General features: G+C 40.4%; 1 protein-coding gene and 2 long non-coding RNA genes across 12 annotated transcripts in view; 1 reads left to right on the forward strand and 2 right to left on the reverse strand.

Annotated features, from left to right (window-relative positions):
- Positions 1-1040: 1040 nt before the first annotated feature.
- Positions 1041-2183, forward strand: LOC116915548. 5 transcript variants are annotated; one of them, XR_006643230.1, is made up of 6 exons: positions 1041-1171; positions 1262-1521; positions 1590-1719; positions 1794-1918; positions 1979-2064; positions 2134-2183. It is a non-coding gene; the product is annotated as an uncharacterized LOC116915548 (long non-coding RNA). The 5 variants fall into 5 exon arrangements; XR_006643228.1 differs by having other exon boundaries at positions 1822-1918; XR_006643232.1 differs by having other exon boundaries at positions 1262-1498.
- Positions 2184-2985: 802 nt separating this feature from the next.
- LOC116915551 lies at positions 2986-4071 on the reverse strand. Of its 2 annotated transcripts, none has more exons than XR_006643234.1 (3): positions 3928-4071; positions 3369-3479; positions 2986-3306 (listed from the first exon to the last, which is right to left on the reverse strand). It is a non-coding gene; the product is annotated as an uncharacterized LOC116915551 (long non-coding RNA). The 2 variants fall into 2 exon arrangements; XR_004390075.2 differs by having other exon boundaries at positions 3792-4020.
- Positions 4072-5857: 1786 nt separating this feature from the next.
- Positions 5858-27319, reverse strand: part of LOC116915356 (rap1 GTPase-activating protein 1) — a 44303-nt gene continuing 22841 nt past the window's right edge. For 3 of the 5 annotated variants that reach the window (XM_045169310.1, XM_045169313.1, XM_032920455.2), the window contains 8 exons: positions 26628-26720; positions 18772-18999; positions 18021-18164; positions 12365-12547; positions 9571-9809; positions 8631-8782; positions 7363-8477; positions 5858-7269 (listed from right to left, as the gene is read on the reverse strand). In XM_045169310.1, the coding sequence (XP_045025245.1) occupies positions 7114-7269; positions 7363-8477; positions 8631-8782; positions 9571-9809; positions 12365-12547; positions 18021-18164; positions 18772-18999; positions 26628-26720 (2310 nt within the window). In that variant the 3' untranslated portion in view covers positions 5858-7113. The remainder of the gene's footprint in view (positions 7270-7362; positions 8478-8630; positions 8783-9570; positions 9810-12364; positions 12548-18020; positions 18165-18771; positions 19000-26627; positions 26721-27319) is intronic. The other 2 variants (XM_045169311.1, XM_045169312.1) reach the window with 1 other exon arrangement.

The following is a 27319-nucleotide window of genomic DNA, read 5'->3' on the forward strand; positions in this document are numbered from 1 at the left end:
GTGGTACCATAAAGTATGGCTGGAGGAAAGGCCGGTAGGAAAAGCTGCATCCAGCCAGATAGTAGTAGAACCCAAAACCTTGTTTTGACGAGTACTGTCATATTTCGTTTGCAGGTTTTCACTAAATACCAAGTAAGTCACGGGTTCAATCGTGTTAAATGTATGATTTTTTCGATTCAAGTCTATTTCGGTGTCAGAAATGAAATTGTACTTTTTGAACTTTTAAAACACCTCATAACTTTTATTAACAATAGTTTACTTTTACAACTATCAGAATCTTGTTAACCATTTAAAGGAGAACAAAGCTCATTTTTTAGATTTCCGGAATTTAAACTTCTGGTTTTACTTCCGGTTTTAAAATGTTAAATAAACTCCTTATTTGTTGATCTATAAGAAAAAAATTCACATTTTCGTGATCCTCGTCAAATTTGGGGTCGACTCCATGTATCAGCTCAAAATACCCCCTCACAGGCTTGCCTGCCCCAGTCACTGTCATCCAAACTGTCACATAAGATAATCTTTGTCATGTCAACATGAAAATATATTCTATGACTCACCTGAAAAATCACGATTTTGGTCAAATCCGACTTTTGGCTAAAAACAGGTCATTCCAACCCCAAATTTGATAAGGATCAAGAAAATCCCACTCGTTTTGTTATGGGATCACTATTTCCGTAGATATTGGCTACTTCCGGTTACTTCCGGGAAATTGTCGTGACAATTTGCTAAAAGTAAAAAATAAGCTGTATTATTCTTACAATTTAAAATGTTTTTCTTGGATGCATTGGGTGTTGCAGCTTTTATTCCGTGTTTTTCTTGCTATCAACAGTACAGGCTGACCCTACGAGCAACGACAGTTTTAGCTACAAATGTTTAGCGCCTCGTCTTGCAACTAGTAGTTGATAGTCTAGGTTTTTATGTTAAAAATTTAAATCAACTGTCTAAGGTTAGTAAAGTTCAAGCACTTAAAAGCTTCGCATGAAGGAAGAATGTCCGGAAGCAAACGGGGTGAGGACCCCTTGCTTAGTCAGGCTTTTTTTTTATAAAACCAACGCTAGATGGCGCTGTTGTTCCTCGATAATGGCTGACTGCTTGTAAGAAGTGAATTCGGTTTTTCCAATGTTTCTTCAATTTGTTATTTTTTAAAGGATTTTTCATCTGGAAATTAACGGTATGTTATCTGTACCATTCAATATATACATTATTGTGTATGTATTGTGAGTTTAACCCTTCAAAAAGATTGCCTTTTGTATCACACAAGGTTTCCCTTGTTATCAGCTATTCAGGCTGCTGATACAGAAAATAGTGAGCTACCCTGTGTTTCTGTTTTCTATGATGCCGTTTACCACTGAATGTGTCTCAACTGATTTTAACCTCCGATTTTACCAAATGGGATGATTTATTTTACTGAAATTATGCCCATATCAAATCATAATCATAAATGCACAAGGTGGGATGATTTTGAAGAAAGAACAGCAATGACCAAGATTCCTTAAAAGTATACACCACCATCTGATTTGAGTATTTTCTATTGGCTCATTGTATTATGTTATAGTTTAATTATATAAATTCTTATCCTTGAATCACAGAGTCTTCATTTATTTCACACTGCCATCCGTCAACCATTGTAATTCCATTGATCCAGTCTTCAACAGCTTCTCGACTAAGGCAACAATCAACCAGCAGTATTTCAATCGTTCAGTCATTACCACCTCTCAAGTAAGCCAGCTGTTGTCTGTAGACTTCAGCTTCTTTTCACTGTGGATTAGAATGTTCTATTTATCTGACATTAGAACAACTTCGTTGGATTTGCCCTCATAGAACTTTGAAATTTTCGTTATTGGATTGGATCCTGTCTCCACCGTATGCAGTCATAACCTTTCTCACGCATATACTTGAATTTCATCGCCTAATGGAGGTACTTTAATTTGAAGCATTATCTCGTATTCTGATTTTAAGGTTAAGAGTCTTATCGTAGATTTCAAATTGTTCACCATCATCTCTGACGAAAAATCGCCGTCTAATGCAAGTCATCAAGTCATGCCTCCTTACCTAATTTACCACGTAAGTTTAACTGGCTTCGTTTCAAGAATTATTTACATCGGTATTCTAATTTATGTATTTGCTATTTAGGTAACGCCCACTCCGACTGGTAGATAACATCATGGAAGGTTCCTGATCCCTGAAAAACTCGTGGTGGTGGCGTACTGTGGCTCATTTTGCAAAGCAACGTGGAACATCCCTTTCTTCAAAGCAACGTGGAACGTCCCATTCTTCTGTGGTATTGTTTGTTTTGTTTTGTGCTTGTGAGTTAACCCGTTGGCTGCCACCCATTTTGCTCCCCTTTTTTTTGTAGCTTTAGGGACCGGCCGCGCTGTCCTACCCCATGGGGTGGGGCAGTTGCAATGGCCTTCGCCGAAAGGCGTGTAGGCAATGCACCAGTAGGGATTTCTCTTTGTTCGATGCAGTGGCGGATTCCCGAGGGTGTGCATTCCCTGTAAAGGTTTCCGTCACTGTGTCAGCCCGGACTTGTCTTCGGACAAGTCCCTATTGTTCGTGGATCCTTCAGACGCGATGCGTAGTAAGTAGAAACACAACCTATAGGTTGTATGGCGTGGCAGCCAACGGGTTAACTAATTGTATGTGTGTATCTATGTATATGTTTGTATGTATTCATTGTATCTGTTGTGTAAAATAGTGGTGGAATTGCGGGAGGTGGAGGGAAAATACAAAACTAATTGAATTAATTATTGTCTTTTTCATTGTAAAATTTAAGTGGGAAATAATGATTCATAAGGAACAAGAACTTGTAACTTACCTTCAAATTGAACTACAAGTTTTCAACAGTTACATTTTTAGTACCACTTTTTTCCTTAACATTAAAGAAAGTTCTATAACTACCACAAAATTTTTTTTCTGCTAAGGCTTTATGCTAATTCTTGCAAAGATTCTGAGGGATAAAACAAAAAAATCTTTCGAATTCAATCTAAGTTCCGCAAATCGCCCTGTTCATATATTTCATAAATTTTTCACATTTGTCATCTCACTGCTAGGCGCATGTCTAAAACAACAACTTTCCATTTAGAACGTCTGATGTTCCGATAAAAAAAAAAAAAAATTAACAATGCATTTTGTGTTAACAAGTTTTCAAATTAGTTTCTTGCATTTCTACCGCTGCCTTCGGGAACCTTGCAAAGCTCGATATCTGAACGAGGTAGATAGGTCCTATAACAATCGTCACCTAACTATGTGAAAACATTGAGCACCACAGAATTCCAAATGGCGTCAGAATAATAAATGTTCATCCTATATTGGACAACAGACATATAATTTAATTGACATGTTAAAGATGCTTTTTCTATTTTTACCAGAATGTGGGATGTTGTCATGGATAGAATGTTGACAAACCAATGATTTGAAATTGGCAAATCAAGTCCCTGATTCACGCTTTACCTCCATTAAATTGCTCTCACCAACATCTAAAGAGGAGAAAAAAAAAAATATATCTATAAAGATTCACTATAATGGTTAATTTCGGTTGTGGTTGAACATTTTCAGAGATGAAGGGTACAGATCAGATGAAGTATTCAAAGTAAAGCCATGGTATTTCTGTACCACAGTGCTGTCGAGAGACAGAATGCTTCTACATGATACTAATTCATAAATGGCAAGATCATAAACTTCAACTAAAAGGCTTCATCCAGTGGTAATAAGTTACTAGCATATCCGTGAAATTGACTAAAACATCAAAGAGCGACAAACGCAATACAATATTCGGCGTCAACAGTTACAAATGAAAGCGAGACATTCGTGCAGATTGCACAACGTTTCCTACAAGCCAAAGCTGTATAAATACGTAAGAATTGAAATGGCAACTTTCAAAAAGGCTTTTTCTTTGTTTGTACGAGAATCGGATCGCAATAGTACCACAAAATGATGAACAGGCGTGTTTTACTAGTTAATGACCTGACATTATGACAGCTTGACACGCGCCATTACGTGGCAACTGCTACTTGCACAATGACAGTGGCAACGCAGGGAAAAATGAAGAACGTTGCCAAATCATGCCTCGAATTCGAAAAACAAAACAAAAACTTTGAAATTTAGAATTTCAGTTCAGTTTTAACTAAAAAATTACAAGCATAGCGTGAGAATGAAATTGATTTTCGTGAACTTCGTTTTCCCATTAATTAAGCGGTTTTTTATTAAACGGAATCAGAGCGGTTTTTATTGCACCCACTTTTAATTTAAGAAACTCACAAAATGTAAATCCTAATGGTGCAGCTTCAAGAAAAACAAGAAAACGTGTAAGACTTTAATGAATTTTCTTAAATTTGCTCTCAATCACTAACGCTATGTCCCAAAAAACTAAATTTGATTTTTTACGTTTAGTTAAAAAACTATAAGACCAATGGAAAAATAATCTCGATGTCCTTGAATTTCATTCAATTCTAAATTCAAATCATGTATTATACGCAAAATTTCGAATTTAGCCAAAACTGAAAAAGTGGGAAGGCCTTCCCACTTTTGTCAAAATCTGCAAAAAACGACATCTCTTGGATTTCGACAAAAATCACACGGCATAATCCAAATTGAACATCGTAGTAGACTCACTTGTACATTGTAGTAGATTCCTTCTACCTTGAAGGGGTGGTCAAATTAAATCCTTCCTTCGAGTGTCAATTTTGACCGCTAAGTGGCAATGCTAGTTAACTATTTATTTGCAAAATAAACGATCAACTAGCGAACAAGGGTTGTCTATAAAAAAAGTGTGTCAAACGGCGTTCCGTAATCAAGAACTTCACGAACACCGAGAGCCGTTGAGTACCAAGTATAACGTCAAAGTCGGAGTTCCATTCCAGACGAGACGAAATAAACGAAACAATACAACTATATATCGTTAGCGTTTATGATAAGAAATTCCACGGCTTTTTAGAATACTAGCAGCCTATCCAAGCCACGCCCTAAAAAGTAAGTTCGCAGACTGATTTCCCCTATCTTCGTGACTGATGCGCCATCTAGCTTGTGTTTCTACTTCGGATGCTCAGCAGCATTAAGCTAATATATTAGTAATGCATTCAACAGGATGAGGAGGCTTATCACACACGTATAAGATATCTGTGTGAGTGACGAGTGATAGATACTATCATGAATTGGCCAGAAGAACCTCAAGTAGAAGTAGATACTATTACATTGATCGTTCCTCTTCATTTTACCATTTAAAAAAACAGTAGGAAAACAATGGCATGCTGAAAAATTCGGTTACCTGTAATAGCGATCAACTATAATAACCAATCAAGTAATTTCCTGCTGGATAGAGAAGTCACTTCGGTTTGGTTAACGAACTACCTTCAAACTGCAATTCAAATTCGAATTCGCCTTTGATTAAAATTATACTCCGTTTTGTGCCGAGTCGATAAAGGATAGCAATAGCCCCGAGCCAGAGTTTTATTATCCTGTTTCACCTGTTTTGAAACATTAAATAAGCCATTAAAAAGTTAACGGGTTGCACTGAAATGTTTGCTAAACAAATAGCAGCATTTTTGTTTCGTTTAAAAAAAAAAAATCATCTTCAGACCGATACGATGGCTTTTTAACGGAATTCGTCCCGCAACTTGGAGTAGGGTACCCCAAAGTCCCGTAATAAATTAAGCTCGTGGGCTATCACTAAACCAGTCGTGATCACGCATATCTTCCGGGCAAACGCGCGCATATCCTACATAAAAAATTGTAAATATTAGCCATTCGACCTAAAACTTACCTGTGCTGCGCCGTAAAGAATTTAAATATTAACATGTGCTTTTCACGAAAGATTATTTAAAACAAACTTGAGGTCTAAACACAATTATCTCATCAGTTTGTGTTTTCGATACAATTTGTGGCGGGTGTATTATATCAACATTCATGTTGTACATACAAGGTGTCTATCAAACAGCGGCTTCAATGACGCATAGCGCAGCGAGGAGGTGGGGAGGGAAGGGGACATGGATATATAAAACAAAAATTAAATCAACTGAGAACTCTTTTGCCAAAAAAAAAAAAAAAACCAACAAAATAAAAAATAAAGGGAGGACGCGTTTATAGGGATAACTGATCAACACAAGGAGGGAAAGCTGATTGTCCGCTTAGGGAGAAAACTGTGTAAGTTTGTCGTGTTTTGTACGTGCGTGTATGTCTTTTACATTGGGGGGAAATGGGGAACGAAGGGGAGGGATCAGTGGCAAAAAATTGCTAATTTTCGTGAGAACGAACGGCATATAGAACGAAGGATTTTTTGTTTTCAAGATTCTTTGTGAATCGAACAAAACAATTTCCACTTTTCTCGGGAATGACTTCAGCAGTTGTTTTCTATTTAGTGTAAGACACACAGAGATGGGATTCACAATGTAAACGACGCCATTGAAAACATCGTAAGTAAATCGCATTTGACTTAGAAGAAACTGTGCACCGTGGCCATGCACAAACGCAAAAAAAAGGTCTAATTTAAAAGAAAAAAAAAAAGAAGAAAACATCAATATAATATTTGCATTCCCAACGGTTCTTTTTTTTTTTCTTCGCCATCTCTATTCCCAGCTTTCTGTCCGTCATATTTTCTTCTCACTGGGACTGTTACAAAAAAACAGGAAAAAAAAAAAAACAACACACACACATCTTTCTAGATGATCCGAACGCGCATCATACGGCCCAAAAAATATGAAGCAACGGGTTCTCTTTGGTAGGTAAATATATATATGTATATATATATAACAAGGAATACGATAAGCCACAATCAACAGTGAATGAAAACAAAAGGAATCAGTTAGGAATTGTTACTCCTCTCTCTCTCTCTTTCTCTCTCTCTCTCTCTGATATAATCGATATCTTTTTGCCGTCAAGCTCTTTCCCGCCCAGGAACGCCAAAGAGAGATAACAAGTTTTGGTTAGAGAGGCAAGTGGGACACACGGGGGGTGGACGAGAGAGCAAAACCGATAAAAAGGTTAAAGAAAAAAAAAAACCAAAAAAAAAACGAATGATCCATCACGTATCAGGAGGAGGTGTACAATCGTCGTTGAATTAATTGGTGAGATATGGTGATACGTCATTTAGAGGTTCTTTGGTTTCCCCTTTGCCGATTAGACGGGCGATCCTTCGTAAGCAGACATGGATGAGGTAGTCTGATGATCTCGAAGAATTAAACGCAGACGCTGTAGTTCCTGGCTGGCCGTGATCAGCTCCGAATGCAACTGGAATTCACGCTCTTTTAATCGTTTGATATCACGTTGGCAACTCTGTTTGAAAAAAAAACAAACAAGTTAAATCAATGCCATTTTACATTTTGCTTAATCCAATTCTTAATCCAAGAAAAAAGAAAAAAGACTTACCACATTTTGTCTGAGTAGTTCCAACTTATCAAACTTGAGCTTGTTCACTTCCTGCTGGAGATTTTCATTCTGTCGGATGTGCTCCTCTTCCGGCTGATGATGACCCTGTTCTTCGCTGTTACTGCCGTAACAAGAACACGATTTGCCCGCCAACCTTTTAGCCGTGGCCGGCGTTTCAGCTGACGACAAGCTTTCCATTCCCGTGTCTGAATCTTCCGTCGGCGGCCGCGGAGGCTGTTGGTGGTGGATGGTATTTACACCTGCCATCCTCGACCCGCTGACTGATTGATGGATGTTCTCCATCTCAATGCTGTTGAGCGACGATTCATCGCTATCGGGCACAGTCATACGAGCAATCCGAGATGGCGGAGTGTCTAACGATGGGCTGGTAGACGGCGAAGCCATGCCGGCCTGCTGGACGGCCAACTGTGTGGCTAAAGACGATTTATCGGCCACGGCCGATTTAGTGGGCCCGCTAAAATTGCTGCCTTTGCTGCTCAGACGCAACGTGCTGGCCGGAGTTGAATCGGATGACGCATTCGACCAGTTCATGGAACCCTTTTTATTAGAGGCTGCTGCAGCCAATCCGACAGCTCCTTGCTCTTGCTGCGATCGCCTAGCAGACGACAGAGCTTTACGAACAGTGTCGATGAAACGGGCACCTCCGCCGATGGGGGCCGTCTGTTGAGTCACTTCAGCCTTGGCGGGCGCTTCGGCCTGAGACGATCCGCTTAAAAGCGGCGATGACAGGTGCAGAAAATCGCATGTTTTCTTATGAAGATCATCGACCAGATTGGACAGCAAGGCCGTGCGTGTCCTCAACTCAAGCCGGGCAAATTTCTGCGCTTTGTAACAAGCGTTTTCGGCGTTCAACAGCTTGGTGAGCAGGAATTCACGCAATTCGGGACCTTTGCGCATAATGGGCGGATCGGGTAGCGTCGGACCGAAGAAATTGACGCCATCACGTGCCGTCACCGTGATGCGGTAGCGGACGTTGGGCGTGCACGGGTCGAGGGGCTGGACAACGACGAAGGCGTGCAGAAAATGCGAAGCGACCATATCAGGTGCGAAGGGTGTATTTTCTTCCTGGAACACTACGGCGACTATATCATTTCCTAGATGGTTGTTCATCAAACAAGAAAGAAAGAAAAAAAAAAAATAAAGGGAAAAAATTAAATACCCGAGGTGAAAAGAATAAATGAGTTTTTCTGTTGGCCAACGTCAGGATCGGATGATTAGGTGGTTCATTCAAAAGCCATCTGTCTTACCAATATGCCGCTTCCTTTGCAGCTGCTGCGGATCGTTCTCCGTATAAGGGAGGAGGGGCGCCACGTGGAACATGATCTCGCGGTCGCGAAACGTCTCGTACAACGAGTCGACGCCCGTCTGACCAAACTGCGTGTCCAAACCTCCGCGGTACCTACAACATTTTGTAACAAACAAACAGCGATGGATCAATAAAATGTCGGGAAAACAAGAAAGAAAACATTTGTTGGTCTTTGGTCGAGTGCAATTTTCGAATAGATGTTAACTATCGTATTTATTTTAGTGCCCGTTAATAATTCAAAGACAAATGGAGCTGAGGTCTTTTTTTTTTTTGAACTGCAAATGCTATACAGTTGAACGTTATTGCGCTTTTTTTGTTCATTTAATTCATAAACATCTGCCGTCATTTGCACTGCCCAAAAACCGATTATTCAAAAGCAAAAATAAGAGGCTCTGCAGCGGCAACGCGTCATCAATTACGGCCATCTCATCAGCGCATAATTGGCCCGCTGGCTTCCCGCCGAGAAATGCAAATAGGCCCCCGTCAAAGGAGAAAACAAAAAACAAAAAATTAAACAGTTTTTTGTTGTTGTTGTTGAGAGTAATGCAAATATGGCAAAAGAAGAATCGGCCGAGCGTTGTAAATAGCCTGGCACATATTGGTTATTCAGTACCCACCCGCCATCGTTCATCACGCGGCCCATCCATTCCTTTTTCCTCCCCCTTTTGTTTTCCCTCTGTTCCACGCGAGAATTTAAAATCTATTGGTCTCTCCTATCTTATCTGCATCTTCACTCTTTTTTTTTTTCTTTTTCAGGTCATTATTTCCAAAACAAATGTGTAATCTCAATTTCTTTTTTTTTTAATCGGATGCAAAATTGCGTAACGCACGACTCGTTCGTCCCAATTGAGACCGCAAGGTTCATTCATGAAATGTTTTACCCTTTGTGATCGAGCAGGTGGATCCTTTTTCCGAGGACGTCGAGGAACTCATCGAGGGCAGGAGACGTGCCATTGTTGGCGAAGATGTCCTCCTCGGTCGTCTGGCCGAACCGCTGATGCAACAAGCCAAACTTGAAGTGGTTGACTAAGACGTGCTCGTCGTAGGCGGCGATCAGCGGCGACGACTTGGGCCACGAAACAGGTACGAATTTCTCTGTGCTCAGTTCTTCGCACAGCAGCTGTAGAAGAAGACAAACATTTAAAACAAAATGAGTGTGACTATAAAATGGAGAAAACTCTCCGACATCATTTCTTCCATGACGATGGAAGAATATGTGAAAAGAAAGAAGAAAAAAAAAAAAACAAAATTCCAAGAGAAAGAGAATGGGCTATAATCGAAGTATGATGCTATTGGTCGACAACAATAGGGTGTGGCTGCCTACAAAAAAAAAACAAACAGCTATCGCCAAGTCACGGACCAAACGTTGCGCAGTTATTCGGTTTGGCTTTCTTTTTTTCTTTTGATTTCTTCTTACTCGTCAACCTCAAGCGCACACAAACACACTTTGAGTAAAGAAAGAGAGATAGAACCGTGCAGCTTCCTTGACACCAATCACACCGGCATTTAACCCTTTATTTGCACTCGTGTGGGTACACGCTACCCTCTTCAAGAAGAAGAAAAAAAAAAAAAACTTTCTACTTTCCCGCCGGTGATATCGTCGTTTAACGCTTTAAACCATCGCGCGCCTTCCTTCCTTCTTTAATTGGGTTTGGTTCGAGGACTTGGCCGCCCTCTTTCGGAATAGTTTTCGAACATTGCAACGCTTTGTCGGCTGCCTTTTCTCAAAGTGTGCTTCATTCGTTTTGACGTTGCTCACGATTTCGTGCATTTCCTTTGTACGGAGTCTGAGCTCCTCGTTTTAGAGGCGTCCATCATATTCAAAGAGCATCAGACGTAGCTAAACGCATCGTTCCTAAGAGGAAGTCGGTGGATTTACCTTGGCCAATCGAGAAGAAATAAACCCGTTAAGCGAGCTATCTCTGTCTGTTCCTTTGCCCATCGCATTCTGAAATCTTCACGATCCTCCTCTCCAACGAACAGAAATAATAAATAAAAAAAAAAAAATCATGAAAGCCGTGCGCGCGTAACCGTCCCTTTTTGAATTCCTTTCATATTTTCAAATGTATTTTCTTCTTTCTTCTTTAGATCCGCGTTGAATATTCCTGTCGGTATGAGTCGTGAGAGGGGACCACCATCTTCTAAAGAGCCCCATTGAAAGTAAAAGAAAAAACCACCCAAAACTAATAAATTATTTAGAAAGAAAAAGGGAACTCTGGCGGCAAAGGTCGGTGGTTTACCTGGTTTTCTTGGCCACACACACACACACACACACCGAAAATTAAGGGACGGTGAGATGACGTTAACGGGCTTTGTTCATCTTAGTAGCAAGAGCAAAAGAAAAGGGTGGTTTCAAAGACAAATACCGAAATAATAATAAAAAAGAAGGGCCGTCATTTCCATTAGCGTAGCATGAGTCAAGGACCATTCAACTTGCCAACAGATGGTGCGGACAGTTGCTGGCCAGAAGTTCCGCACCCCATTCTGTTTTTTTTTGTTTTTCGTGTGTGTCCGTCTTGCTTCGTTACGATCGCAACACGAAAAGAATGAGGTAGATGATGCACACACACACTACACACACAGACACACACACAAAAATGAACGGTAAATAGCCCACCGGTGGTTAGTGGCGCGTTAAATGGGCTGGGCTGATGACCCAACCAAAACGAATGCATCTATCCTCCTACTATCCATCTTGCCTTTTCTTCTTCATTTTTTTTCTTTTGTTTTTTCCCTGTTGGGTTATTTTACTCGTTTGTTGTCGTCACGGCAGAGAGCACGTCACCACAAAAAAAAAAAAAAAAACTATTTCGAATGGCGCAGAAATGGTGGATGAGGTGCAAGAACGAGCAGGATATGCATCACGAAAGACAGTCAAATAGCCCCAGTGTCGGACAATGCGCATTATTGCATTACAAACAAGACTCTCTTTGAGCTCCAAGGACACACGAAAATATTTATATATATATTTATCATATCTTTGGAAATGACTGTGCTACACGTCACCGTTGGTTTGTTAGGACCCCGAGTTATAACCTGGTGAGTTACCTCGGCAATGCCAAATGCCAAGGCTCACTGAACGCTATTTCTGTTTGTTTTTCTCGCTGCGATGACAGAACAGCAGGGAAAAAAGAAGCCGAATGAAAAGAAACAAGAAGAAAAGAGGAATCAAAAAAATTGGGGTGGGGGACGTCCGCGGGCAAAACTGGAATCCCGGCCAACCGGCTCTCGTTGTTGCCTCCTCCTTTCGAAAGTTTGTCGTGTAGAAAATGTAGAAAAAAGGAGAAAAAGAGAAGAAGGAAAGAAGGTGGCGGATGTTACGACACTAATGGGCAAGGAACTCAACGACACTCGACACGGGGTGTGTATACAGAGAAAACCATCTGGCACGGACGCTGGTTCCATGGAAACCGAGCGAGATAAAACAGGCAAACAAGTCGCCCACACCTTCGCACGTTCACACACTCAACGAATCTAGATGGTAACAATCGCCTATTAGCGAACTATAAAGTCTTCAGTTTGCCATAAAAATTACGGGAAGAAAAACAAAAATGTACACACAATTTTACACGAAAGTGGGGGGATTGTGTAACGTAATAAAAAATAAAAATTGAGTAGAAAAAAAAAAAAAGGAGCAGGTGGATAGATGTCGTGTAACAAATAAATAGTTCATACTTTTGCCATGCGGTGAGGTGACGCTTGGTCGCTGAGGCAAGTGGCTGGAACGACTTCGTGCAGCGTTCCAGTCTGTAGGCGAAGAATGAGGCGGACGTAGTCCTGGCCGGCCAGCATTTCATGTTTAACGGACAGGAGGACAGGCCCCAATGCATCGTCTTGAGCCACAAAGTTCTGATGTTCCTGTAAATAAAAGCAAAACAAACAAAATCAATAACACGTTAGTTCTAAACTAAACTCAACTAAGAAAAGGGAAACAAAAAGAGCTGCTACTCACGCTCGCCAAGACTATTACTGTCCCTCTAATTGGTCAAGCGAAAATAAATAGCATCAAAGCCTTTCTCCTCAGTATCCCCTCAACAACTAAAATACATTATAGACTCTGTCCTTCACGACACACTCGACTTACGCCTATTTCCCTTTGGCTTTGAACGGAAGTAAAGTAGAAGGGGGGGGGATTTAACGACGGACATGAGAGGTAGCGAGGCATTCCCACGACGCTTCTCCGTCATTATTAAACATTCACACACACGCATATAGAAAGAAAAGATATAATAATAATAAAAATAAAAGGGCATCAAGGACGTCGGCCATCCCTTCCCACGGGGTGGCGTCTGATTATATGCGGATGGATTTCCCATCGTGTTTAACACGGAGCCGTCCCCACATCAGGCGAAAATCTCACGTCTTTTCTGTGGTCCGTGTTCAGAAGAAAACCGGAAACCACCAAATAACCCTTCACGATGGGGACAAACCACCTCTTCCTACACTTCCCTTTTTGTTTTGTTTTTGTAGACCGGGTAAATCGGAAGCGTTCCATCATTGTGGCACAGGAAAGATTACTCTTCTTCTAAACCGCGACACATTGAAAACTCGATGAAATATGGTACGCCCTCCATCTTACAAAAAAAAAAAAACAAAGATCCTCAATTTCTTTTTTTTATATTCTGGAACCGATTATTGTATAGTTTGGAACTGTCTGTTCGCTATTGTCCATTGATGTATTGTTCAATTTCTTTCTTTTTCCCCCCTTTGAAAAAGAAAATGTTTCCCTCTTGTTATTGTCCAGCAACGCACCTGTTCACTTCAGGTGCGAGATAATTTTATTTTTTTTTTTAAAGGTGTACGTATCAAAGTTCCCTCTTTGATCGCCATATGCGGGTTCCAGCACCTTTCCTATCTTTTATCGTGTAATCTTTTTATTTTCTTTATTTCTCTTTCACAGTTGCTAGCAAAACCAGAATGTTTGAATTGGCCAATCAGGTGGCGGGGGCAGGTGCGAATGTACGGCGTAAATGTATTGTGCGTGTTGTGCCACGGACAAGGGACTTTTCTGTTTGTTTTTTCATTACTTGTCGTCGTCTACCTGGTGTCTTTTTTCCCTCGAGCAATCAGAAACTTTCCCTACACGACCGTGTTCCACATCGTAAAAATTGAAAAGAAACACCTGGAGGTGGGAGACGGTACTGCACACATTCGATGAATCAAAAAAATAAAATAAAAAACAAAACAAAACAAAGAAAGAATTTTATCGATATTGCTTTTGATTGCAATTGTTACGGCCAATAGCAATCGCTGAATTGGCTGGAACAGGTTTTTTTTTTTTTTCACCTACTTTGAAGTGGGTATATTCAAATATTTTTAGCGAGTGAGTCATTGCAATCACGAAAGTAAGGTAGCAAACCTGTTTCTTTTAGTCTACGGCGTTTTGCGTAATAACACCAAACCGCTGTTTCGTGTTGGCAAATCAAAGTATTTGGAACGGAACTTTTTTTTTTTTTAAATAGGACACACCGAACTACCATTTTTATTTTTTCTGGTTATACGATAAAAAAAAAAAAAGAAGTCGGCCATTCTTCCACGATCTGACTTGCTTTTGTTTTTGTACGTGTTCGTTAAGGCGTTTCGTAAACAAGTGTTGTCACCGTCATGGGCCAACAGTATGGAAAAAAATCAACCGGTGGCCCTGGAACACATCTGGAACGGCATGTATATATATATATAACTGTTACGCCATTTTTGTTTCGACGAGTATATCGACGGGGGTGTAACAACCAACGTGAATACGAGCCAAGTCATTTGAGAGTCGACCTCGTTTTCGTGTCCCTATTGGCTTGGCATTTTTTTGTTTTTAAACGCTTTGACCGACCAAGAGGAAACGCGGGGTTATTTAAAAATGGCGGAAACAGCTGAAACTTCTTTTATTTCACATTGAAAAACTCCCGTCATTTTTTTGTGTGTGTTCCCCTCTCTCTCTCAGTGTCTGATACAATCCCTTTTGAAAAAGAAACAACACACGAAAATGGGAGTAGCCTCTCTCTCTCTTTTCTTTTCCTCCCCTTATATTTAATGACATTAGACAAACGAAAAAGGGTGTGGACCTTTTTCCTCATCATTTTAGTTCTTTGCTCTCAAAAAAAAAAAAAAAAGGAACCAGCTGAGAAGGAAAAAAAAATGATTTTAAAAAAGGGAGGGGGGGGGTCTTTGACCGGATGTAAGCAGTAGCAAGTTTGGCCCATCTCTTGCTCACTCTATTCCATCAGCATACATTAAACAGATGAAATGCATTTGCCGTCCAAAAAACTTGCCTACCTTTGTCGAACATGACGTCACGAATCGTTTGATTTAAGTCAGTTTCTTTTTGGACGTATTTTTGGCCTGATGCCTATCATCGACCGTGAATGTTTAAAAGCAAAAAGATAAAAAGAGAGACGAACATTTGATAATAAAAGGAAATGTTTTGGACAGGGGAACAAAAAAAAGGGACTTTTCGCCTCTGGTAAATGCGGATATGGCCAACCATTCAAGCTCGTAGCCATTTTTTTTTAACGGCCCATCCGTTTCCTCCTCGGCTGGATTCCCATCGTCGCCCCTCACAATAAAATAAAGAAGAAAAAAATTGCGGTTTTTTTTGTTGTTATCTGTCTATACTTTCATAAGTTTGATGAACTTTATGATAGGGAAACGATCGTTTGCTAATATGGAAAGTATGACCGCAATTGGAAGGATAAAAAAAAAAAATTCTTATTTCTTCATGAAAAACAAACGAATGCGTCAACCATGTCGCATGATTGTGGTTTACAATAAAACCCATCAGACTAAAAAACAAATTCGTTCCGATATGGCCAAAGGGAAAAGAAAAAAGAAAATGACCGACCTAAAATGGCGGCGAGACCAAGGTCGATTAACGATCGTTACGAGTTTGTTTTTTTTTTTGGCTGTCCGATTTCTAATGGATGTTACGTAAAACAAAAAAAGGGATACGGATAAAAATCTTTGTGGGGAAGAGGGGATCCATTTTCTGGTTGGATTGCGTCTACATGTAAAAAGATGTCAATCGAAAATCGCACCCAAGTGAAAATGATAAAAACGCATTTAAGTCATTGGGCTTTAGAACTCATTGCTTTTTATCTCTGTCGGGGTCGACGAGCGCCAGAGAAAGACAAGAGAGAAGGCATTAAAAACAATTGCAGCCAGACCCGAATGCTACACGTTATAGAGGTTACATACGAAAGAGCATCGTGTTCACACGGGAATTCAGCTCTTTTTGATTCCTCTGTTGAATTCCCTCGTTTTTTTTGTTGTTCTATCCCCCCCCCCCGACAACTTGGCACTGTGATTACCACCATGATGCTGTACTCCCTTGTTTGTGTGCCTCCCTTCTTCACCTCAACCACCACAACACTTCTTCTTTTTTTTAAAGGAAAAACGCTGTTGTCTTCCATAGATAAAAGGAGAGCCATAGTAGAACTCTTCCAATTCTTACGGTGCACAGCTCTCTTATATATAGGGGCCACCCAGCAATTATTATTACCATCCTATCATAAAAAAAGGAAGAAAATATGGAGAAGAATAGAAGCAAAAAAAATGATGATGATGATGATGAACGACGAGGGGTTGAGAACAAAGACGTAAGAGGGTAAAAATAATAAATAATAAATGTTCATAAAAATGCGCGTACAAGAACATTTTGAAAACGGAATCGGGGTTTGCCCCGCCGTTTCGATCGGCGCCAACGATCCGTTTCACCTTGAATTCCCTACTCGTCTTTTGATCATTCTACGCACGCATTGTTTCTGATGAGAGCAGATCGATTATATTATTATAGCCAGTTTCAAGAGGAGGATGAGGAAAAAAAAACAAAAAACAAAGGCCATCGGGAAATCGTAATGGACGACTGATAAGAGGGGCGTAGCGGAATGACGTACAATGGAGAGCAATCCGATGGTTTTTGCCATTAATTTTCTGTTTCTTTACAAGTCGTGCATGAGGAAGGAAAAGGGTTAGGTTGTTTGCGTAGAGGATTACGTCGGTCGTGATTTGTTCTTGCCAATAAACAAAATTCAAAGGCCAACGTGTTTGTTACATTGGGGGGGAAAGAAACCCCTCCACTCGCTTCCCACGCCCCGCGAATCAAACAAATAGACAACAAAATAATATGGGATTTACACCTCACTTCTTGCGATTTTTGTATCACCATAAAAGGCCTTGTCAGGTAAAACACGACACACACACACACACACACACACAAAATCCCCGTGTCGTAATCCGACAGAAAAGGCCAACGATGACTCTCTTTTGTTTTTGGTAGAGTCGGGAGAGGCTTCTTTTTTTTTGGAGGGCTTGTCCCGCGGTATATTTTTTATTTGCATTTTGTTGTGGGTACTTGTAATGCCTATCAAAGTGTCTATATGAACACATGACAAAGCTACTCCGGGCCATTTCGCTCTGTCCATTAACTGGAATAGAATTTTTTATTTATTTTATTTTGCAAACAAGAAAAAGAAAACGGACAGCTCGGGTCGATAGCGCGGCGGCTTTGCGTGGCAATCGATCCACAACCTGACGAAGAAGGGGGAGGGCGACACCAACTGCTATAGAGGCGTGGCCTTAAAACTATTGATTCGAACTTTGATCTAAAAGTCTTTTTTGATCTTCCTTAGTTATTCAATTTGATTTTCAAACAAACAAAAAAGAAAAAAAGAGCAACAGCTAGAGACGATGCACTCAAAGAGAAAGTTTGGCAACAGCGGAGTTGAAACACAACAACAAAATAAGCGATACGATAACTAAGTCACTAACTCTCGCAAAAAGTCAATAGACGAAGACAAAAAGGTGAAACTAATCATAAAAACAAGTGAGAGATGGGCGGATAGAACAAAAGATCGAACAGACGACTGAACTTTAAGGCAGGATTTGAAAACAAAAGAAAAGCGGGGTCGCTATTGAATGGCATTGCCATTTCGAATGATCCCCTGTCGTCGCTTGCGGTTACACGTCTCGTTTCAAATGTCAGCAGGTAATCGTGATCTTTGCATTGCAATTCTAGAGTAATTAAGGAACTAGGGGGGGATACTCTCTCTCTTTCCTATTTAAACGTGTACACATACAAAGGAGCCGTTTTGTCGGCAGGAAAACCAAAATCTGCGTGACGCGTTTGATGCCATCGGGGATTTTTAGAAGAAAAAAAAAAAGGGAAAGTCGCGCATTTTTGTTTTAAAGGTGCGACAGCTGACACCTTTGACCCCCATGCAAATTGCCGATGGGCGATCGTGAAATGCGTAACCCGATGATTGCGCAACCCGCCAGACAATTCACTTTCTCGTTTGTTGTTTGTTTTTTTTTTAACGCGATTTGTAAAAATATTGCGACTTACTTTTCCGACGAAAAAACGACGGTAGCAGCGGGCCGTTTCGTCCAGCTCCAATTTGCACGACGCCGTTTGCGAAGAATCAGCTGGGGCTGCGGCCGTGTCACTGCCGTCATCGCACCAATAACCGCCCGATCTTGGCAGCACCACCTGTTATTCCAAACAATATATGAAAAGCGTTAGAACTTTTTTGTTTTGTTTCAAAGTTATTTTGAAGTGGGATGCTCGTTATTAACCGAGGCCATTTTACGTGCTTTCATTAGCACAAACCCGTCCGCTGGAAAGCGAACGGGAAACATGAGCGAAAAAGCCAACAACAAAAATATGCCTAGGTCATCTAAATGCATCTCTCGTTTTTCTTCCGTTTTCTTTGCATTAAGTCGAGTTTTAACGATGTGGGAATGCAGCCAACGAGCCCATTTTCTTTTTTAAAAAACAAAATATATATTTTTCTTTAAAAAGGCTGGCAGCTTGCAGGTAAGTCAGCGTGTTCTTCTCGTGCAAAGACGAGTTTCGTATCGTTTCAAAACACTAAACATTTTCTACATTGCATCTATTTATTTTATTTTAGATTTTAGTTGTTTTTTTTTTTTTGTTTTTTTTCCTTTTTTCTTTTTCTCTTTGGCCTGCAACTGATTATCATGTAGATGGCTTTCTTTCGCCTGACTGGTCTTTTAAAATAAAATAAAATGAATCCCCCCCCTTTTTTTTTTTCTCTTTCTTTTCAAATTAAAGTTATTCCATTTTGTTTTCGTACCATGGGATACGGTCCAGGTTTGGAAAGAACTTCTTCGAGAATGTCACGCGATGGATGCGCAGGTGGGGTCGAAATGGCCGCCGCCGCCCCGCCAGATTGCGTAGGTGAATCCGAACCTCCGGCTGATCCATTGGTGAACGCTCCAAGGTCGTTGTGGCTCCCTCTGCTTCCGCCGCTTCCGCCGCTACCACTCGGTTTGGGGGCTAATTCCAAATCCCGCGATGTGCTCTGGACACCGGAAGAGGGACGACATATAAATACAGGAAGAGAAAATAAATAAAATAAATACCAATGTTTAAAATATATACATTTAAAAAAAAAGGGGGGGGGACCACACATACAGCAAATTGGACGGGGACGTAATAATCGCCATTGGCTAAAAACCCTGGACTGTTTTTGTTTTTTATTTTTAAGGTTTGAATTGATTTCCTTCTTTTTGTCCACTCGTATGTTAACCGCAATTTGAGGACGGTGCTACCATCCTACCATCGTCATTAATGGCTATCTAAGATGCGACTATACCCCCGATAGGTAAAACGACACGCGTCCACGTTTTCTTTCACTCCTCCTCTTTTTTTTTTTTTATGGTTTTACACAAATACAATAACACTTCAAAAAAATAAAGGGAAAAAAAAAACGCATCTAGAAATAATGATAATAACAACTGAAATCGATTGGGAAATGCCTCTCTGAGCTGGAATTGCTAATCAGCGGCTGATCGATCATTCCCTGCCAGACGGACAGGAGGAGATTGGTCTTATAGATCGCTTTCTTGGTTTTCTCCATCGTCACGGTCAGCCGGGATCAGTCACACTACCCCGTCAGAAAGAAAGAAAAAGAAAAAAAACCTACGTAATCAAGGCATGTACCATTTAAAGTTGATGGTATGAGGGGAAAGAAGAAAAAAAAATCATTTCAAATATAATTTCTCTTTTTTCTTTGGGGGGGGGGGGAGTGATTCTCCCACGTAAGATGTTGAGCTTTTTCTCAAAATCGATTTTTTTTTCTTCAAAAAGTGGGGTAAAAATAATAAAATCTAACGTGTCAGATGACTGTACAGATGGGATGATCCCTCCTGCTGTCTTGGTTCCACTCTTTTCTTCTAGATATAAACTCACCACCGAACAAAAACATAATCCGGAGCAAGCAACGGACAATAGATCCTACTTTTTCCTATTCATTTGATTATTCCCATTCTTATTTTTCTCTCTAACGCGTGTTTCTTTCTTTTTTAAACATTGACATCGATGTGTGTCTGTCCATTTCACAAAAAAAAAAAAATGAATAAATAAAGCCTTTAATAATTTCCGGTTGAGATGGCCGCCATTCAACACTGTCTGGTCATAGAGTTGGCTGGTTGTTAAGTCTGTGTTATAGGACACGGCGATACTTGCAACAATCACAATCCAAGCACACGCCAGCGTAGTCAAGGTGACGCGCGATTCTGATACGGTTGCCGAGACCACAGTCCAAGGTAAATGAATAAAAATGGCTTCGTCAGTCGCAACGGTTGTTCCGACGTTAGAAACAAAACACACACACACGCAAAGACAGAAATGTTTGCGACTGGCCGCAAACAGTGGGGTATAAAAAAAAAAAGAAAAAAGAAAAATCTGAAATCGATTCCGCAAACTCACGCTCAATAAAATCGAAACACATACGTCTAACATTTCGTTTCCACAAGCGTTAGTGATGATAAATAATGAGTGGCACAATACGATGCTTGCGCCCGCGAGATGAACGATCCATCCATTGTGTTTAATATGAAGAAGAAAAAGAGTGACGCAAGAAAAAAGGGAGTGGCGTGTTGGATGAACGAGGAATAAAAAAAAAAGGAAAAAAACTTACGGCAGTTGAGAGCCGCGATTCGGATCGCAAACGTAACACGCCCATGATCATTGGCCCGCGTTTCAGGTTTCTTTTCTCCCGAAAACTAAAACGACCGAGTCATCCAGAAACCAGGACCACCAAAACTTTGTTTTCGACGGAACAAATGTCAACTGTCACACACACACACACACACACGCCGTCAGCGATTCGACGAGTTCCAGGTTGACCCACACAACACACACTTCGTCTGTTGTCTTTTGATTTCAAACATACGCCAACACAAACAACTAGTTTCAAATATAAAATAATGTGTGTGTCTAAATGTATACGAGACACCGGCCTCCCGAGTTGGCAGACACACAACACACCCACAAGAGACACACAGTAGAAAAAAAAAAACACAAAAAACAAGAGACACACACACGCGCAAATCGACAGCTGTGAGGAGAGTTGTAGCGAGGACACACCTGGCTCCTACCTGGTCCGACTCGAGACTGACTGGCTTCAACCGACCACTCGCTAGACTCTCTCTCTTTCTTGCTTGTACGTTGTTTCCCAGAGTGCGCCGTAAAAGGAAAAACGCAGGGCAAAAAAGCGAGCGGAGTATGGACCTACACACACGCAGTGGGGGGAAGTGACTGTTGAGAAACAGACAGGAGAGAGAGAACCCTCCTTTTGCTGGTTCCATCGTTGGTCTTAACACACAGCTGCCCTCACCAACTCCTCCCACAGTCGTCCGCGTTCTATTGTGTATATCATCATTTTTAACATCACGCAGTCAAGTAAAGCAGCCGGGCGAACATCAAATGAGCATTGCTGGCGCAAATCAAATATTGAAAGATACGACAGCCCTTTTCCATTTTTAATTGTGTACAAGAACCGAAACTTTGACGTTGTCTTAAGCGGCTAAGTTGGACGCCAATTTTCATGATAAGCCTTTTCTTTCTCGTCGATGACTCAACGGTCTTGCTTTTATAAGACACACGGTGGTAGGAAGAAAAATGTCGAACGTACTCGTTGATAAAGAATCAAGTACCTGGCAATCTAGCACTACGATGCTGTGACCGTTATAAAAAGCTTGAGGGGCTATTTGAATACAACTGTGTACAATGTGCATCAAACTAGCAAGAAAGAGATTCGTTGCGCCGTACGCTCTTCCTCGAGAAGCGGGGCGGAGCATTTTTTCTTTTTCTCTCTTCTAGAAGAAAAAGAAGAAGAAGGAAAAGCTAGAAAAACAAGGATGAAAAGAGAGCCAAAAAAAAAATAACGTTTGCCTTGATTTTTTTTTTAAGAGAGGGGTTGCTACTATAACTCGTCTTAAAAGTTAGCGTGGTGCGCATTTTTCGTCTTGTTCTTATTCTCTTCCATAAGAGGCGTGACTCGGTTTCATAGTCTTATACACACGGAAAAAAAAACAGGGGGGGGGGAGAAATAGATCAACAACAACCAAAATAACAATGAGATGGCAGGCTTTATCTATAACGTGCTGGTTCTTATTCAACATTAATGGCCTTGTTAATTACTCCCGCCCAACATATCGACTGTCTCTTTTTAAGGCACCGCATCCAGAATATTCTTTAAGGAAAAAAAAAACAAAAGTGCCCCCCCCCCTTTTTTTAAATTTCCATCTCATTTTCTATTTCGAATTAAGCATTGCAATAGAGAAAAGTTAATCAAGAGCATAGACGGCAACCTTGGCGCATTCGCCTTTTCCTCCGGTTGAGCCATATAAGCGGGTGGGGGGAACACGTCATCCGCGTCGGCAGTACTAGGTGGCTCATCGACGGGTATAGCGCCATAAGAAAAGGTAAGGTAACAGACAGGGGATCACTCACCGATCGACTTGATCGGCTCCTGTCAGTCCCTATCAAGACGTCAAAAGCGCTCTCATCAGTTGAAAGCTTCTTTTTCATTTTCGAGCTATAAATAAACGCCGTGAACAATCAAAGTATCGGTAAAAGCGTGAGCAGCGTTTCAGCACTGAAGACGTCGTGGATGGCGGGCAATATTGCCAAATATGCCAAAGCGAAAGAAAACAAACAACAAGAGTCACGTCATCAACATCAACACAAACAAGTCGAGTGTTAAAAAAAAAAAAAACTGTTCTAGTTTTTGACCGATAAAAAAAAAAAAAAAAAAAACGTGAAAAAAAAGAGAAAAGACGTGGCGGCCTATTTCACTAAATCACGACGGTGGGGATTATCGTTTGTTCGAGTCTCGCCAATTTCTGGGGACGATTCTCGAGAGATGACGAACGAAAAATAAAGATGATGGGAACGTATGAACGGACATTCACGCGGCACAGTTGGTATGGAAGCCCTCGGGGCTGCGTGCGGTCATTTGCATCAGGAAGTGAACGCAACCGCACCGTATGGGCAACGCGTGCGTTTCGACCATCAAAGCAAACGACGCCCGAAAATCCATGGAGATGCCGTCTCCGACTATTCGACGCCAAACCCAGATTTTTAAAATCTTTTTTTCGAAAAATAAATATATATATATATTGAGAAGAGAAGAAAGAGATGACACAAGATGGTAATACAACAACTTTCTTTTAAGAAAAAGAGAGATAAAAAAAAAAAGCCGGGCGCGACTGACGAGGCGTAACCAACTTCAACCGACATCATTAACGCCCGGCCCCGACGTGCGGGACATGAGCGAAAGCGGCCTCGTCCCCAAACGCAAACACAAAACCCATATCCATATTATAGCATCAACTCTCAAAACAACAGTGGAAAGATAAATAAGTAAATAATTGAAGACAAAAGTATGCTACGAAGAAAAAAGGTCGATTTTGTTTTGTTTTTCTTACACCACGTCTTGTTGGCGGCGTTTTTCAACATATCATTGCCCATTAGAAAAATGAAAGAAAAGAAGAAAAAATTACGAGACAAATGTGGTATGATAGGACAAGGACAACAACCCCCTCAGAAAATTAAAACAAATAAAATAATGACAATAAAAAACACAAAAACAACACGACTTTGATGCCGAGTGCGATCGAGATAATGGTACATAAGAAATAGAAAGTTATGATCCGCGCTAGCTGTACGTTCGATCACGATATTGTTGGTCCGTTCAGTGGGAACTTAACTACGATGTTGTTCTTTTTTTTTTTCTTTTTTCTCTCTCATTTTCTCGGCAAACAGATCGCGCCGTTCTCAAATTGAAAAATTCAAGCTCTCAGATACTTAAACAAATAAAGAATTCAGGCCTTGGTTCTTTCCGATTTTCTTTTTTTGATTGGGCCGTGAAACGCACATTTCATATGTCGTTCCATTGATTATGAATCGATCGGTATAGACCCTTGTAGTATTGTCTATTCACCCCCATTTTTTCTCTCTCTCTCTCTCTTTTTATGACCAGGGAATGGGTCCGCAAAAGACCTCACAAACAAGTCGTCCATTGCTTTTTTTTTCTATAAGCTCTTCTGGGAAAATAGAAAAAAAAAACATCTCCGACGATGAATATGTAACACATACCCAACACAGCATGGGGTAGTGGTTGAAGGGAATAAGGGACGAGAGGGAGTCATCAAACCAAAAGAAAAGGCCATTCTGATACATTTAAGGGGTGTGTGCGCGCACACTCGCGTGGGGGTATGTTTGGGCCAGCTGTGGGCAAGTGGCGAACGCAGACGAAATCGATCCCTCATCTTTTCCGTCCGGTGTTTCGGCCCCCAAGTTACGATAGGCGTCCGCGTTCCAGGACCAGCGGGTTGACCGCGAAAATAAAAAATAAAATAAAATAAATAAGGTGGATTTTGTTTTTAAGCACTCGGTGCATAAATGGGGTTCCTTCAGTTAACAGAGGCAGGTCACAGTACAGAGATATTCGTTGGTTGTTTTGACCGAGAGAGGCAAACTCGGACCATTGCGCGATGTAATCAAGTCCGCGTGTTGTTGCTTATTGAAAGAAACCCCTGGCGCAAAAATACAAAACAGACCACATCTTTCTTGTTCTGGTTTGTTTCTTCAACCGGTATTTGAAAAACATTGTACATAGGGAGAAGAGGGGAGGGTGTGCCTCCCTTTTGGCCTCAAAGTGGCATTCGCATGCGTACGTGTATACATAATAGACGGGGAATAAGAGACAGCGAGACCCTTCGGGTCAGGTTGTAAACATACCCCCCTGCAAGAAGAGCTGTTGTGACTGCCCTCAATTGAAATCGCATGGTTGTTGTTGTTGTTGTTGTTATTTTTTTTTTCCTTTTTTTATTTTATGCTGGTATTTTATAGTAGTGATAGCATCGACCAAAAGTCGACTTCATCAAAATACGTTCTATAAACACACGAAGCATTTAATCTTTTAATATATATTTTTGTGTGTGTGTGTGTGTGTGTGTGTGTGCCATTTGAGTTTTATGTTCCCCTCGAGTCTTTGAAAATGAGAGTAGCCTGATCGGTCGAGTTTTTTTTTTTTTTAAATTAGAGTACAGTAAATATATACGGTAAGGTACCATCCATGAGCCGTTTGAAAAAGAAAAAAAAAAGGAAACCGGAACGAGGAGGGTTCTCATCCCTTTTTGACCTTCCTTCTTCACTACATATCTTCACTTTGCCTTCCCCATGTTTTTATGACCACCGGAATTCCAAGCATTTTCAACGGTAAAACAAGAAAAACAAAAAAAAAAGGGCAAAATTTGTAGAAGGAAAAAACCTTAAAGGACATACCACATGGTATCATAATATATCCGTTAAAAAAACTTTTCTTTTTTTTATATATAAAAAAAAAAAAAATGGTTTTTAGTTTATATGGTCATCACTAGGTGGCGTATAATTTACGTTTATCTTTACAAAAACTGTCGCCAGATGGCGTCATGCGACAGTGAAAGAAAAAACGGAATCTATGTTTTGTTTTTTTGAAAATGTGGGTTAAGAGGAAGCGGATGAAAGAACTGGTAGACGTTATCACGCGCGAGTTTGTCGTCATGGCTGGAATCATTGAAGATTCTGAACTGGCGGTAAGATTAACGTAGTAATAATATTTTTAAAATACTGTTTGATTCAAACTTTTGTTTGCTTCACAGCGGGCCAAAAAACAATTGCAGTCAATGCTTCTGATGAACCTAGAAAGTCGTCCAGTAGTTTTTGAAGATATTGGTCGACAGGTTCTGGGGGTTCGGTAACTTTAGAATTAGAAACTGCATAACATGAACCTTTCTTGGTAGTAGTGGCAGAGGTTTACAAAAAGTGCTTCGATAACTAGAAAAAACTCTGTTGAACTAGACTTATACCCTTCGTTCTAAATCAGCCATCTGACATGGCATGGATTGGCATGGTTTCAAGGCAAAAAAAAAAAATACGAAAGAATGCGCAAAATCACCTTTCTAGTGTACCTTAAGCAATTTGTCCCTAGTAAAGATTTCGACCGCTAGATGGCGATAACATTTTAAACGGCGACCGCTAGATGGCGGTGAATGGAGCGGGCAAGGCGAAGAAAAAAGAACAAACACATTAAAGCCTATTTGGCAGGCAATGTTGAGATCATCTTGCCCGTTCCCCCCTCTTCTGACATCTTACAAGAAGTTTTCCTCCTTTCCTTGTTCATCTTATTTGTTTGTATACGTTGTCCACAAAAAGCTTGTCACGACCTGTTCTCTCCATCCACCCCCCCCCAAAAAAAAGCGCTGAGCCTGACTAGCCTACGAAAGCAAAAAAAAAAAAAAAAAAGATATAGCAAAGTGAACGAGGGAACAGATGAGGACCAGACACGAAACGTCTCGGCCGACAGCAAGGAAAATGAAAAACGTATTCGATTACAAACAGACATAAATACATACAAACATACACATCGGACAAGATTCAGGAGCATGAGAAAAAAACAAAATCAACATGCCGAGATGGGCACGAGCATTTTTTTTTTTTTTTTGTTCTCTCAAGTTTTACCAGAGAAAAAGATGGGGAAAATAAAAAGGAACGTGAACGAGGAAAAATGGTGGATGCTACATTAGCGTCAACATTCAAGATGATAAAGGAAGACAGAAAGTAAAATAGAAAATTATAAAAATCAAAATAAAATGTTACCTGGGTGAAATAGGCGGGCAACACACAGCGCTGGTCGTCCAGCCGACTGGTCTGCAGCTTCTCCAAAAGCTCTAGTAGATCGTGCGAAATAGTCTTTAAGAAAGAAAAAAAAAAAAAAGAACCAAACGGCGTGCAAATGCCGTCATCATCATGAAAACGGAATAAAGAAAAAAAAATAAATAATAATGTATATACAAATAAATACAAATAGAACCATACCAAATCATAATTAAAGAAATCGTGACTCGCGATAGAAACAGTTGAAAAACACGTAAAAATAAGAAAGAAAGCGCTCGGACAAAAAAAAAAAAAAAAAAAAGAGGGCGCTCATTAAATCACGCTGCATAGACAGTACGTTACCGTTGGCTGCAAAAAGAAAATGTTTCGAATATGTAAGAAGAAGAAAAAAAAAAAAAAAAGAGAGACATAAAACGAGAATGATCATCAATCCGTACGAAATAAACGAAGCGCTTGAATCAAAAATGTTTTGCCACATGCATCGACCTCATTCTCACAATGCGAACCGGTCGTAATAGGCAAAACAAATATTTTAGATATAAAGACATCAGAAAAAGAGACACCTTTTTTTTTGTTCTGCGTTAAACGTCAACATTCCATAGGGAAAAGTCTAAAGCTGGATAACAAAAAAAAAAAAAAAAAAAAACGAAAAAAAAAAACGAGGAAGGAAGAAC

This window comes from Daphnia magna, linkage group LG2 (assembly GCF_020631705.1).
Source record: "Daphnia magna isolate NIES linkage group LG2, ASM2063170v1.1, whole genome shotgun sequence".
NCBI classification, from domain to species: Eukaryota; Metazoa; Arthropoda; class Branchiopoda; order Diplostraca; family Daphniidae; genus Daphnia; species Daphnia magna.